The sequence below is a fragment of the Grammomys surdaster genome, unplaced genomic scaffold (assembly GCF_004785775.1).
Source record: "Grammomys surdaster isolate TR1022 unplaced genomic scaffold, NIH_TR_1.0 126185, whole genome shotgun sequence".
Classification (NCBI taxonomy): Eukaryota; Metazoa; Chordata; class Mammalia; order Rodentia; family Muridae; genus Grammomys; species Grammomys surdaster.
Genome location: NW_021620991.1, coordinates 4,769,492 through 4,784,479, shown reverse-complemented (window position 1 = coordinate 4,784,479; position 14,988 = coordinate 4,769,492). Strand labels below are relative to the sequence as shown.

At 43.6% G+C, this 14,988-nt stretch overlaps 1 protein-coding gene across 1 annotated transcript; it reads left to right on the top strand.

Moving 5' to 3' along the window:
* The first annotated feature begins 318 nt into the window (after positions 1–318).
* Errfi1 (ERBB receptor feedback inhibitor 1) lies at positions 319–13,791 on the top strand. Its single transcript, XM_028757942.1, has 4 exons — positions 319–353; positions 10,017–10,209; positions 10,307–10,383; positions 11,231–13,791. Exons 2-4 carry the CDS (start codon positions 10,088–10,090, stop codon positions 12,412–12,414), a joined length of 1,383 nt encoding a protein of 460 aa, XP_028613775.1. The 5' UTR covers positions 319–353; positions 10,017–10,087; the 3' UTR covers positions 12,415–13,791.
* Positions 13,792–14,988: the final 1,197 nt, after the last annotated feature.

Sequence of the window (14,988 nt, the reverse complement as noted above, 5' to 3'; positions counted from 1 at the left end):
TCGGTAGCAGCATCGCCCCTTTAAGCGGCCGGCCGCTCGGATTGGCTGCGCGGAGGAGGCGGGGCGGCGGGCGTCGACGTCACGTTGTCGGCTCACCTTATAAATACGGGCGTCGGCCGCGCCGGCGTCGGCGGTCGAGTGCGAGGCAGGGAGTGTGAGCTGTGCGGCGGGCGGGCGGGCGGGCGAGCGAGCGACTGAGCGAGCGCGAGCACCGCCTGCGAGCGAGCAGACAGAGAGAGAGAGCGAGAGAGCGGCGAGGCGCCTGCGCGATGCTCGGGCCCCTGAGCCCGCGGCGCTGAGCCAGCCGGGACGGACATGCGCGGGAGGGCGCCGCGGGGCCCCGCTCCCCTGGGGTAAGGGGCCTGACGGGCGTCGGGAGCCGCGGGGCGGGGGTGCGGAGGGCGGCCGGACGGGCGGTGGGCTGGAGCGGGAGCCTCCGGCGCTCCGCTTCCCGGGATGGGCCGGGGCGCGTAAGGAGCCGCGGGCCGCGGGCGTCCTCGGCTTCCCGCCGGGGCCATGCACCCGCGCGCACACGACACGTCTCCACAGCCTGGGGCTCCGGAACGGCGGCGGCTCCACGCTCTTCCCGGCGCAGCTGCGGCCGGGGGATGCGGCGGGGCGGCCGCGGCTCCCTCCATCTTCCCTCTCACCCCGCGCACCCGTCGGTCCGGCCCGGAAAGCTTCTGCGAGAAGCTGTTGCGGGCGGGCTCGGAGATTGCTAGTCCCCGGTTGGTACCAGTTTTGAGACTCGGTGCGACTCGGCGACGAAGGTCATTTCCCTGCCCCCTTTTAGATTATTAGTTTTTAATTCATCCGAGTTGTTCTGTGGCCGTTTTCTCTCCAGAGACATGATTCTTTGCCTTAAGTGACTTAAATATTACAGACGGAATGAAAAATGCAGTCAGAACTGTTCAAACGCCAAAGCTCCTTGGCAGTATCCTGTATTTATACGTATATCGTATCTTTGTTCAAATTAACCGTGATTGGTGGTGCTGGATGGGTGCTTCCTCAGTCTTTATTAGGATTTCATCATTGCTTGAAAGAAACCAGTCTCCTACCTGATAAAAATGTGAATAGATTGTTAGTCATAAACTTAAGTGTAGTAAGAATAGAGACTGTAGCTTTAAAAGAGATGTGACGGGAGGTACACCTGCAGCACAGGTAGGGCAGGACTGGTTTCCAGGCAACTGTCAGGGGTGAAGAAAGGTGAGGTATAAATTGCCTTTTTTTTTTTCAAAACCTCCTGAAAAAAAAAAAAACCGAAGGGTTCTACAGTTTTAAGCTTCCTTAAGTCTATACAGGTGTAGTGGATTTGTGTCTACTGAGACTGGGATATTTTTGAGTTCACTTTGCCTTTTAAAGAAAACCTTTCTTAAAACATGAAGGTTTTAAGAGAGATTTTACCAAAGTAGAGACCAAAAATAGCCTAAATGCCTATATCAGCAAGAGAGAAAATTTTGAAAAGACAAAAAGAACAAGCTGTTTTCTTACTAACCTGTCAACTCTGGCTGAGTGTCACTCCATCCCTTTGGGGATATTATCAGGTGTGAGAGGAAATTTTTAAAAAGAGACTGGACACTATCTGTCGTTGCCTTCGATACCTTCCTGGGCTCTGGTGAACATTGGCTGATACGTGGTAAAAATCACGAACTGTAAATCTGTATCTTGACAAATAAATTAGATGGTAAACTCCTTACGGGCAGGAGCTGCCTTGAACAGCTCTTATTTTACACAGCCTTACACACAGTTAGTGTTGATTAAGCAAATGCAGGAAAGCATGTTTTACATTTTTAGCTTAACAGGATTGGCCCAGGCACTGATGAGGTTTGGAAAGAAAATCTGTTGTTCCTTTTTAGTGGCTGTATGAAATGTCTGGATTACTCATATTTTTGAGAGGTAGAATTATTGTTTTTTTTTTTTAACGAGTTGCATTTCCTACTTTGGGTTCATAGTAGATACTGGCGAGCCTTTTGTATGACTTAATTATGTTGCAGTCTCTAGGTGTTTTTTTGTTTAATGAAACTGCCTCTTTATTACCACTTCTCCTGAGCTGTACTGGGTAATACTGCCTTTCTGCTCATGCTAATAGTAGCTCTTAAAAGCAAGTTCCCTAAATTACAGGTGCACTCCACCAGTGTGCAGCTGACCTGATTGTCAGCATACCTACATCAGGTTGCTTTGGAAAGGCCAGCAGAGGAGGGGAAGGTGGTGCCCAGGGTAATTCTCGGAATTTGAATGTCCCTGGCTCCCTCTACCAGAGAAGCAGCTCTGCTCTTAATCTCCATAAGCATGAGCTGGTACCTCACCCCTCACCATCTGGATGCACGTAGCATCCTCTCAGGCCTTTGGCCAGGACATACGAGAGCTAATGGACAGTAACTAGATAAATACAGTCCAGCTGTGGTTTTCTGGCGTTATTCACACAGTCTAAACTTGATGTGGATAAAACTGGTGAGCTTCAGGGTCTAAACTGTAAATGACTACCTTAACAAGATTGGTGTTAAGAAAAGAAGTGTGGGATTCAAACTTCAAAAGATGAGATTTGGAGTCCTCACTGATATTTTAGTCAATTTCTTTGTACTGTAAAATTGGGATGGGGGTATTGCAAAATGAGTAATTTTCCAGGCCTTGGTGAATGTATCTTTAAAATATGAAATTAGAGCCCTTTTCAGTTTGGAAATAGGACGGTTAGGACTAGAAGTTACTGTTTAAAAGCTCTTATTCACAACCCATAGCTAAGAAGAAACTTCACAAGTCACAGGTTCTCAGTCCGCATGTTGTTTTTCTGCTTCATTTCATGGCTTGTCTCTGTGTTCTTTAAGAAATCAGTTCTCAATACTGTGGCCCACACCTTTAATCCTAGCAGCAGCACTAGGCAGAGGCAGGCAGATCTCTAAGTTGTGAGGCCAACCTGGTCTACAGAGTGATTTCAGGACAGCTGGAGCTACAAAGAGAAAGCCCGTCTAGGAAAACAAAACAAAAAATAAATTAAAAAAGGCAATCAGTTATGAAAGTCACCTATCTATGGAAGGCTCCCCACCACCACCTGTGTAAATAAGCTCTCCGCCTCCTTATCCTGCCATTGCACCCTGCTCATTTCCTTGAGAGCTATCCCCATCTGAAATTATCCCCGTCCTTGTTAGATGGTTTCATCAGGCAACAAACATTTTTCTTCATCTGATAGCTAGTCCTGAAGAAGCATTCCAAATGTACTTGTGAAAATAATGTTTCTCTTAGAATTTGACCTGAATAAAGCCGAGTTCCAGTCCTGCATCCGCAGTTAGCTAGAAACATAGGTCTTAAGTATCCCTCTTTTTTTATAGTAACATCATTTTAGGTCAGCAGAATGATAGGAGAGCCAAGGCTATTGCCTAAAATGATGATAGAAAGGAGAAGTGGGTGAGGAGAGTGCTGCTGGCTTGCAGTGCAGAACAGCCCAGGTAGGGTGCTTCAGTCAGAGCAGGATGTCTCGGCTCACTTCAATTCTTTAAAGCAAACTGGAGATTATAATCCCTGCCTCTTCTTACAGGGGCATATGGGGATCAAGTGAGATAACATATAAGTGCAGAGTACTTTACAGATAAAAGAATCCTGTTACTGAATTGGAGGTTTTAGGATAGAGCACACTTATAACGGTGTGTGTGTCGGAACCCACGTGCTGCAAGAGTATTTAAGGAAGCCTCTTGATCTATGTAGCTAACCTGTGCCACGTCAGATACTATGTATAAGATTCCATTGTAGTGGGGTATCATTGTATCAGTAAAGATGAAGAGCATCAAAAGAATGATTACAGCTGGTGATGGAAGATTAATTTATATCCTGATCTGCCCACTTCAGATATCTAGGTCAAGTATATGACTGATAATTTTTAGTAGGAAATGTGAGGAAGTGAAATGGGAATTTTCATAGGCTACCAGTTACCCAAGGAAACACTAAATAGAATCCCTCTTAAAAAAAAAAAAAATGTACCTGCCGTATCCAGAGGAATTAAGTGTGTCTCTTAAGTCATTTTATTCCAGCAGTTGGAAGAGCCTGAGAGACTAAAAGAGAGGCTGTATGGTCGAGAGCCTGAACTTTGAAGCCAGACTTTCTGAAGTAAGCCTTGTCATTCCTGTGGCTCACCAGAGCTGAGTCGGATCCAGTTCTAGAAGCTCCTCATCTGTAATTGAGAGTAGTAATGGTTTCCCACCCACCTTACAGGGTTGGTACAAGAATAAAACACAGAAAACCTTCCTGACAGACAGTATCTTATGAATGTTGTTATAATCGCCTATGTATTAATTTTAACTCCCTGGAGTTGTCCATTGGGTTATTTAAATGCTTGTTAAATAAACTTGAAGTTTTAAAGACTCACTTCCCATCATTAGATCATTGTGGTCATTGTCATTAAGATTACAACAGAATCCACACATCTTTCACAGGTACAGTGCATTGCATATGTCAGAAAGAGATGTTCTTCTATCCTATGTGTGTTCGCCTGTGTCTGTGGATGGTACTGTTGGTGGTTGTGCTCTGTAGGAAAAATACCAATGACAAAACAATTCAGTGCTGTTGCCCTGCTTGTAATTGTATCACCCTAAAATCCCGAGGGACAAACTGAATCACAAGGCTATTGAGACAGTAGTTAACTAATGGGGCTTTCACTAGCTTGCTATTTCTTAAAATGCTTAGCTAGGTTTTTTCTGAATTATTGAAGTAGTTTTATCGTTTAGCTTTTATTTTGACAGTCTGGAGATAAATGCTTTTCCTTGTGGCCTCCATTTTCCCCACCTGTAGGTGTCAGTATGTGTGGGGCACATTGAAGGCCCTCGGGTGGAGGTGAGAACACACAAACCGTCCTTTCATTGCACCCCGTTTGGACAGCATTTATTAAATATTTGCTGAAGCTATCACATCTTACTCGATTCCATGCATGAGCACTGTAGCTGCGTTTTATTTTAGAAGTCACTCATGCATTAACATAAAGGCGAGTTCTGCTTTTCTGTGGTAAACATATAACAAAGACGTTTCCTTAACCCGCCTCCTTTCTTTCCCTATCCCCAAATCATAGCTTTAAAAATCTGAAATGAAATCTGAAAAATTTTGAATTCAGGTCTTTGCTCTAGAAATATCTGTGCAGGCATCCTTTTGCTTTCAGTAAGTAAGTGCAGATTACACCAACTGCTTGATTCAGTGATGCAAAATAGTTTTGTTGCGTTTAACAGTTTGTTATCTTCACTTCCACAAACCAGGAAGATACATGTTCACTATTTACAGCCAAAATGTGTAAGACAGACATTGACTAGAATTATGACGTATCCTGTGATTTTTAGATCTTCCTGTGTAACATGGTAACGCTGAGTGTGCAGGTAGATGCTAAGTCATTTTTCTCAGTTATTAATATAAGTCCATAAAATAGCAAATAAAACTGATTTCCATTTCCTTTCAAAGGTGATCAGTCTTCTCAGTGAGCATAGAAAGTAGTATATTTGAGGAAGATCAAAGTCATGAATGCTTCAATGTTTCTAATCGGTTTCCATTGATAAACTTTGGCTATCTAGTTAGGTTATGTCTTCCCTGATTATTGAAGAAGTTAGGTAGGTAATTGTTAAGTGCAGATGGAAAGACCATTTATCACTCTGAATAAACAGAAATCAGGTTCTAGAACCAGATTGAAAGAAGGAAATTACATCACACTCTTAAATAAGGAAGCACTGGGCAGAACTGGATGAGTTGTAAGACAAAAATGTGCCCCTCCTCCTCTCGTGGATTGCTCCTGAGATGTATTAATGAGATCTCGAGGCAAGGTAAGCATATCTAGGTTACTGCCTTAAGGTAGCCTAGCTTTGTGTGTTAAAGCAGTTTCAAAGTAAAGCATTTTCAAGATAATGGCATGTGAGTTCACCTTAGAAAGTGTGCAGCGTGCTATTGGTATATTGTGACTGCTTTATTTTTAAAATAAAGTAACCTTAAAGTAGCAATAAAACCAAGATAGATTGATTACAAGCCCAAAGGAATAATATGTAAGAAATGGTAAAATTGATTTTCACTCCTTTAAGTCTATAATAACAAGCCATTTAGGAAGCTGTGCTAGCAGCCATGATGCTTACAGTTTTACTCAGCCCACATACTGTCACTTAGGAACTGGAAGGTGAATTTAGGCTATTCTAAATGTGTTAGGTTATTACTGGCCTAACTCTACATACAGAACATACAGAGTTAATCCCTGAACAAATTTGTGCTTTTTCCCTTAGCTCTCCTCTCCAGCCTGGGCAGAATATCATGCAATTACATTTTAAAACATGAGATGGCAATTTCCTAATGTTCACTTAATATTAGAAGTAAATACGCCAGTATCTACAGGGGGAAATGTCAGTCAGGCACCATACCAGTCCTGGATTTGGAGGGAAGGAGGGGAACCTGGCATAGCACAGAATAGCTAGAAACAGAGACATGGCTCTGGCTTCTAATAAAAGGAGGGGCTTGTTGAGGGAGCACAGTGGGAGAAGAACTAGCCTTAAAGCTTAGAGCAGCTAGAGCTGAAAGGGAAAGTTACTTGAGGGCTAATGAAGGTCTCTGCACCAGTCAAGGAGCTTCAGAGCCTTTACAGGTTCTTTGTGGGGTGGCAGTTGAGGAATATTGATTTGTTCCTGTTGGCTGTAGTATGGTTTAAATATTTTCAGACTAGAAATTGGAACTAGTAGGAAAAGGAAGAGGTTTGAGACGTTGTTTAAGAACTATGTATGGAGGTGGGTAGTTGAATGTATATTGGCCTTAACTCAGGCTCACAGTGGTACCTCTGGAAGTGTGAGCCTCTGGATCAAGAGGGTGGGAGGTAAGTTAAGAGACCGAAGGAATCAGGTTTGTAGCTTGTGAGATACCAGAAGCCCATCCAAGTGGAAAGATAATCACCAGACAGTAAGAAATGCAAGGTGGAAGTCAGGTTGCATTCACCTATTTAGGAGTGGTCTGTGGATTTGAAGCCATAGAATGAATTAAAAGTTTTTAAGAGCAAAATCTTAAAATTAAGAAAAATATAGTGCTAGTAACAGAAGTGAGGTACTGGTATTCAACTGCATTTTGGATCACTTAATATTAAAATTGTTTCATGATTATATAAATTGTTATACCCAAGGTTATTTGGGTCCTGGTTTACACGGTGCTACCTGTATCGACATTCATTTTGATGTTCTTGGATTTCAGTTTTAGATATTGATACTCATACATAAATGTATCTTTGTAGTTACTTTCTTTATGAATTGAAAAGTAGAGCTAGTGTTACAGTTATAAGGACTTGGATAAAAATTTAAACATTGCACCATTAGTCAAATTTCACTTGTACAAAATGTGTTGCTTTATTTATTAGCTTAAATTTGGCCAGAGTGATTTCTCGGCCTCGACCAGGATTCTATAACCTGAATACTGGTTTGGGTTTTTTTGATTTTTGAAGTGAGGTAGAAGATTTTCAAATAGTTTTCTAACATAACCTTAGTTTAATGTTGTGGGGAGGGGTGGGGATGAGAGAATATATGTGTATCTAAACCTTAAACCTGTGGCATGTTGCTCTTTTGGGTTTTACAGCCTGAAGTTATTTTCCAAACGATGAGAGCACAGCAGTTATATTGCCCTCCTTGCTTCTGCCATGCAAGCAAGTAGGAAGTTCAGATAGTTTCATAACATGGCCCATTCACAATTCCCCATTGAAATTTAGAGGCAGGTCACCTTCTATGAATACACAAAGACACTATTGTGGTCAGAAGTGAGCTGGCTTAGTGAACACAATTCTTTTTATACTAAAAAAAAAAAATTTCCTTAAGAAAGCTAACAAGTAGGTGATGGAAACAATGAATAAAAACTAACTTTTTCTAAAACATATAAATACTTTTAAGTGACCACTGAAATGTAAGTTTAGGTTCCAAGACAACTTGAGCAGAGGCGATGGTTACACAATCACTCTGTTGAAAGCTAAGATGGAGATGGCATTCGGAGGCTGACACAGTAATTACTAGTAGTACTTGTTGGCTTGCCTACAGGTGGGGGCTGGGCCTCCTGCGTCCCCCGCAGCATTGTCCTGTAATCGGGATGAACCATCTTCAAACGTGTGCTTTCAAACCACTTAACCACCACAGTCCTCCCATCTTGCCTGCCTTTCATTTTCATATTACCACAGATCCTTTCCCTGGAGTCTCTCCGTGTTTGTGAATGTTTAGAAAAGGCTTGATACACCCTGGTTAAGCATACACAGGGAGAGACTAGCTTCTTTAAAAATGTGTTTTTTAAATTACTCAATGGTAAATAACACATCTGTTTCATTTCAGTAATCTAAAAACCAAGACTCAAAGACCTGTCAATGCTGAGGTTTCTTAAGTGACAGATTATTTTATTACATGTCTTTGAGAGACTGGTTTTAAAAACAATAAGGTTTGACTCTTTGAAATAATATTGTAAGCCTGTCATAAAATAACTGCCTCGTGTATCAAAACAGCTGGCTTTGGAAATATCTATGGGATATTTTTTAGATTAGCTTAAAAAAATAAGAACCCTATGCCTTCCACATAGTTGACCTTCAGTGGACAGCATTCGCTTACTGAGCCAGGTCAGCGAGGGATGAAGAGGTACTCAGGACCCACAGCCACTTGTTCTGAAGCCGCAGTTTATTAGGCCTGAGATTTGTAAGCAGTAGATGTTTAGTTGCTGATCTATTTAATAATAAGAGCCATCCGTGTTGCCCTCCAGCACAGACTGGTCCTAGTCCCATGCTTAGTCCTAAACCGTGTCAGTACTTGGTAGGTCTGCAAGTATTGATGGCAGAGTTGTATAGACAATATGTGTGGAAATCTCAAAGGGGTCTGTGTTCTAGGCAGCCAACATATAACATCCTGCTATCTAAAGGAGAAAGGCCTAGCTTCCTAAACGCATGTGACTATCTGAGACAGTAGAGTTGGTGTTTTAGGATCTGTAGAGTACTGAATCATAAAAGTAAAATTAGAATGAGCACATGGGAACTCCAGACCTGTGATATCTGATACAGGGGGATTGCTAAAATTGAAGAGCTACTAGTTTAAAAAATACATATTTTGCCTTTGTAACCCATGCCTTATAGGGAGTAAGACATAAATTATTGCGTGTTTCACGAAGGAGAATACAAACACAGTGTCCCTTAAGTTTGTCTTTGAAAGGGAGGAAGCTAGCCAAAGCTGACACTGAAGCCAGTAATCTTGCAGAACTTGATTTTTACAAGATATAGAGATTCATATCCACATATATGACTGGATCTCTCTTGAACAAGTAATAACTGGAGAGTATGTCTTCTGTGAGAACCCTGAAATACAGAGTCCAAATAACTGTTAGGCTGTGGGGGAGGTAGGTCCCAATGCTGGAGACTCTCCAGTGGGCTCTAGTGAGTGACAGCTCAGCCTGGGGAGCATGGTACTTTCTAAAATTACTTGGGTTTGTTTTTTTTTTTTGTTTTCAGGATGGGAGATCCGTGAGGGTAAGGCAGGACTTGCTATGTAGTCCAAGTAGGCCTTGAACCTACCATCCTCCTGCCTCAGCCTTAAAAGAGCTGGGATTACAGCCATGCACCACCATGCCTAGGTTGAAGTTCCTTTTTTAGCTTGGGGGAAATGGGTAGAATCCGCTGTGCTTCCTGCCTGGTCCTGCCACGCCTTTGTCTGTCATGCCGTTGGCCACGCCATCGGTCAGTGTAGTGGGCTGAAGGGGGGGTGTGCTCTGGAAGCAGTTGGGATTTGTTATGCAACTGGTAAGCTCTGCAGCAAGGGTTGGCTTTTCTGGCAATGGATTCGTTCTCATTCTGTAAACAAAACAAAACAAAAACCTTTCAAGTGTCAGGTTAGCATTTACAAAAACAAAAATTATTTTTGCTGGCTATATTTTAAGTATCCTTATGAGAACAATTAAAGTCTACAACCAAATTTTTCCATCTCCCTCCACTTCTAATTACTTAGGTTACAATATAGACTATCCTACTTCTGAGGTATGTTGTTTATTCTCTCACTTGTTTTTGATTTCCCCAGGGAATGAAAGCTACTGGTTGACTTAAACACTTGAGCTTCACAAATTTGAAGGCATCCCGGAGTGGGGCACAATGTCAACAGCAGGAGTTGCTGCTCAGGATATTCGAGTCCCATTAAAAACTGGATTTCTCCATAATGGCCAGGCCTTGGGGAATATGAAGACCTGCTGGAGCAGTCGCAGTGAGTTTGAAAAGTAAGTCAGAGTGTGCCCCTGTGTTCTGTGTGCATTCTTGATACTGCAGTGACAGTATCAAGTTGTTCATGACCAACATGTTTTCTTTTGCTTTCAGTAATTTTTTAAATATTGATCCAATAACCATGGCCTACAATCTGAACTCCCCTGCTCAGGAGCACCTAACAACTCTTGGTATGTATAAAAAAAGCCTTCTGGATAAGTAGCATGTGAAGACATTGGCAGTCTGATTAGCTCTGCCCTGTCCTCAAGCAGTATTTCTTAAAGCAGGAAACCTAAGCAGTTTCCAACAGTAGTCTGACATCTAGTGGCAGCAGAGTCTGAAGATAATTCGTTCTTACCCTTTACTACCTGAGCCATTGATTCATAAACAGAGCTGTGGAACTATGATTTCTCCACATCAAGAATTAATTCACTCTAGGGTACGATGCAGACTTAACAGCCGTGGGCAGGATCTGTCTTGTGTATTACTGGTACTGAATGCAGAGTTAGTGAAAGCAATAGGTGCAAGTAGTCCCATGGTAATCAGACTTAGAAAACTGTACAGTTATTTTAATTTGAACATTATGTCCCTTGGGTTTGTGTCAAGAGCTTTTTATCAGGTGACACACTGCAAGTGAGTCCATTCGCTCAATTACGATCTGCTGGCAGGAAGGTCCTCAGATCACCTCATCTTACTCACGCCGGCATGCCTTGTACTGTTGCATGTTGTAAGCTTGCTGTAGCATGGCACTCGTGTAAATTACACACTGTTCATCTCCTGTGAATTCCGTACACGTCACAGGACTTGCCTGGGACGTGTGGGTGTATGCCGAGCACATGTCTAAGGGAGATGGCAGCGATAATTTGTTCTTTGAACCAGATCACGTGTGTTCCCCTCCTCTGGCTCTAATTATACCTGTGGTGGCTGCATGGGTGTCCTCGGGGTTACACCACTCAGGTGTTTCCCTGACTTGGGCTCGCACAGGGTGAAGGACAGAGGAGCAGAGCAGGCCTTGATGAGCATCACTTGTTGTTTCAGGACGTGCTTCTCGGGCTGCTCCAGGGAGCGGCCACTTCTTTGCAGAATGTGGTCCATCTCCAAAGTCAAGCTTGCCCCCTCTTGTCATCTCACCAAGTGAAAGCTGGGGACAGCGTGAAGAGGATCAAGTTATGTGTGGCTTTAAGAAACTCTCAGTGAATGGGGTCTGCACTTCCACACCTCCACTTACACCCATTAAAGGCTGCCCTTCCCCTTTCGCCTGTGCAGCTCTGTGTGATCGGGGTTCTCGACCGCTCCCACCACTGCCCATCTCTGAAGACCTATCTGTGGATGAGGCCGACTGTGAGGTAGAATTTCTAACCAGCTCAGATACAGACTTCCTTTTAGAAGACTGTGGACCTTCCGATTTCAAATATGATGTTCCTGGCAGGCGAAGCTTCCGTGGGTGCGGACAGATCAACTATGCATATTTTGACAGCCCAACTGTTTCTGTGGCAGATCTTAGCTGTGCACCTGACCAGAGCAGAGTTGTTCCAGATCCAAACCCTCCCCCACCTCAAAGCCATCGCAGATTAAGGAGGTCTCACTCGGGACCAGCTGGGTCATTTAACAAGCCAGCCATCCGGATGTCTAGCTGCACACACAGAGCTTCTCCTAGCTCAGATGAAGACAAGCCTGAGATCCCTCCCAGGGTTCCTATACCTCCTCGGCCAGCAAAGCCAGACCACAGACGGTGGTCAGCGGAAGTGACCTCCAACACCTACAGTGATGAGGACAGGCCTCCCAAAGTCCCCCCAAGAGAACCATTGTCTCGGAGTAACTCCCGTACCCCAAGTCCTAAAAGCCTTCCGTCTTACCTCAATGGGGTCATGCCCCCAACGCAGAGCTTTGCTCCTGACCCCAAGTATGTCAGCAGCAAAGCCCTACAGAGACAGAGCAGCGAAGGATCTGGCGCCAAGCCTCCTTGCATCCTGCCCATTATCGAAAATGGGAAGAAGGTTAGTTCCACGCATTATTACCTACTACCTGAGAGGCCACCGTACCTGGACAAATATGAAAAGTATTTTAGGGAAGCAGAAGAAACAAACCCAAACACCCAAATTCAGCCATTACCTGCTGCCTGTGGTATGGCCTCTGCCACAGAAAAGCTGGCCTCCAGAGTGAAAATGGATGTGGGTAGCCACGGGAAGCGCAAACATTTATCCTATGTGGTCTCTCCATGAATATGGGGGTCATGGTTCAACAGAAGTTACATGGAACGGATGGCTCCCAATTTTCCAATTTGAGGTTCATAGAACAATATCAAGTTGCAAGTGAAGTTGGTGGACTCCGCCTTAAAGAGAAAGGCTTAGAGAGTTATGAGGTGCTGTTATGCTGGGAGTCCCTGATCTAAGATTTAAAGATGTGCTAGGGGAGGGAAGAATGGGGAACTTTTACATTTGACTACATTATATACCTATGTATAAACGTGCGGTGTAACCATAGACCATAGCTGCAGGATAACCAGTTAGTCACTCTTAGAATAATCTATCTTCAGAACAATTCAAACAAGCTGGAGGAGCAGCTCCTGATAGTGTGAAAATTGAGCAAATGGGAGAAAGCAGTATTGTCACATCAGATTATAAATTTGTTAACTTTAAAGATTCCTGGCATTCAGGCCTGCTATATATATAGTTTGTTTTCTCCCCCCTTCCCCCACCTGCAGTCTTCTCCATACACGACAGGGCGTGTTCTTCACCAGGCCTGTAACATCTTGTTGAAATCATTCTATGGCCTAATACTTGCCGCTCTGGGGTTTTGTCTTGTTGAGGAGAGGACAACAGTTTCTGGACCCTGTTATCACCTGTGTGTTTCATGTCTTAGAAATCGACAGAATTGGTGAATAACTTTTCCACACTATTCCCGATTTTCCCATCCACTGAGACGGCCTGTGGGTAGCAAGAGGCTTTCAAGAGTGCAGTGGAGCTGCGCTGGCCATCAGTGTTTGGGATACGAGTTTTATAGACTAGTGCAGCAATTAGCCATATGATTGAGAGTTACTGTGTGGGGATGTATGGTACGTTGTTTTTTGTTTTTTAGACTTAATAAAGTACAACACAAGCTGGCCTTGTGTTGCTGGTTCCTATTCAGTATTTCCTGGGGATTGTTTGCTTTTTAAGTGAAACACTTCTGACCAATAGCACAGAATGTCTTAATGCCAGAGGTCACTTCAGCATCTTCCTACTTTGAAAACTCACGGCTGGCTGCTTCACTGCCCTGAGATCCAGTGAGATGCATAGCTTGTGTTCAGTTTCTACATCCTCTGATTGTTTATCTTGTATAGATAAGCACACAGAGAAGGTGCTTGCTAACAGGGACACTGCTGCCACGTCCCAACGAGCTGTTCAGTTTAAACTGCTGAATGACATTATTTGAGCTATTTAAAGCTTACTTTATTTTAGTATGAACTAAATGAAGGTTAAAACATGCTTTAGAAGAATGCACTGATCTCCGCACTGTGTGTACAGTATTGGACAAAGGATTTATTCATTTTGTTGCATTATTTTGAATATGTCTTTTCATTTTAATAAAGTTATATTACTTATTTATGACACCGTTAATAATGTGTCTTGTCTAAACTCTTATAAGATGTCTCAAGCAACTGATAATATTTTTAAAGCATGACAGAAGAGTGTTTGAGGTTAATACATGTTGAAACTTATTGTAGATTTCTAAATGACAATTTGGGCAACTTGACTTGGGTATTATAAAAATGTATGGGGGCTGAAGACTTGGCTCTGTTGTTAAAAGTGCCTGCCTAGCATGCACAAAACCCTGGATTTGATTCCTAGTATCACATAAACTGGGCATGGTAGTACATGCCCATAAGCCCAGCACTTGGAAAGCAGAGGCTGGAGAATCAAGGTCGTCTTTGGTTACATATGGCATTTGGAGTTACCCACATGAATCCCTGTCTCAAAAAAAAAAAAAAATGTGTGGTAAAATCAAGCCTTTTGGTCTTACCTGCAACAATGAAGTAAACTTGATTCTGATGCATCTGTGGAAACAGATCAGTGAGAAGGGCCAGGGCTGTGCAGTCCATAGAAAGGAACCTTCACTGTTCAGACTTCTTGAGCTTCAGGACTAAGTCTGGATTACTCTGGGCCCTTCGTGGCCTTCACTGCTTGCTTGTTTGAGGCCTTAATCCCCACTGCCAGGCATCGCAGAGAGCCCTGCTAGGCTGCTGTATCAGAGCTGGTGGCCCTGTGTCGGGTGTCACAGGGTCAATAGCAGATACTTGTTGAGCAGCAGCCTCACGTTGGATGTGGGAAGAAGGGAGCTTACAGCGATATGGTTTAGAAATGTTAAAAAGGTATCCAGCAGGTGACTGAAGGGGCTCTGGGAATTATGTTCAGAGTTGGAGGTAGGTAACCATTTAGAAGGTATGTTAGCAGACGAAAGCAAGTCCGTGAGGCCAGGAAGCAGGAGGAAGCTGGGCTTGGTCCAGAAGCTGAAGGCCACAGGCGAGTAGGCTGAGCAGTGGGTGCAGCTCAAAAGATCCTAAGTGGGAGAGGAACACGATGTGATTTGTTTTAGGAAAGATGACAGTGGCTGTTGTGTGGGGAACATTTCAGAGAAGCAAAAGTTCACAGAAACCGGCACCAGAGTGACAAGAGGAGGCATAGAGAGACACATGGCTTTCAGAGTTGTGAGAACGACAGACTACGAGAAAGCAGTCTGCACCACCCTTCTTCCAAACCGGGCCATAGCTCTGGCGAGCTGGGACCTCCCGTGTCACCGTACTAGCACTGAGCATT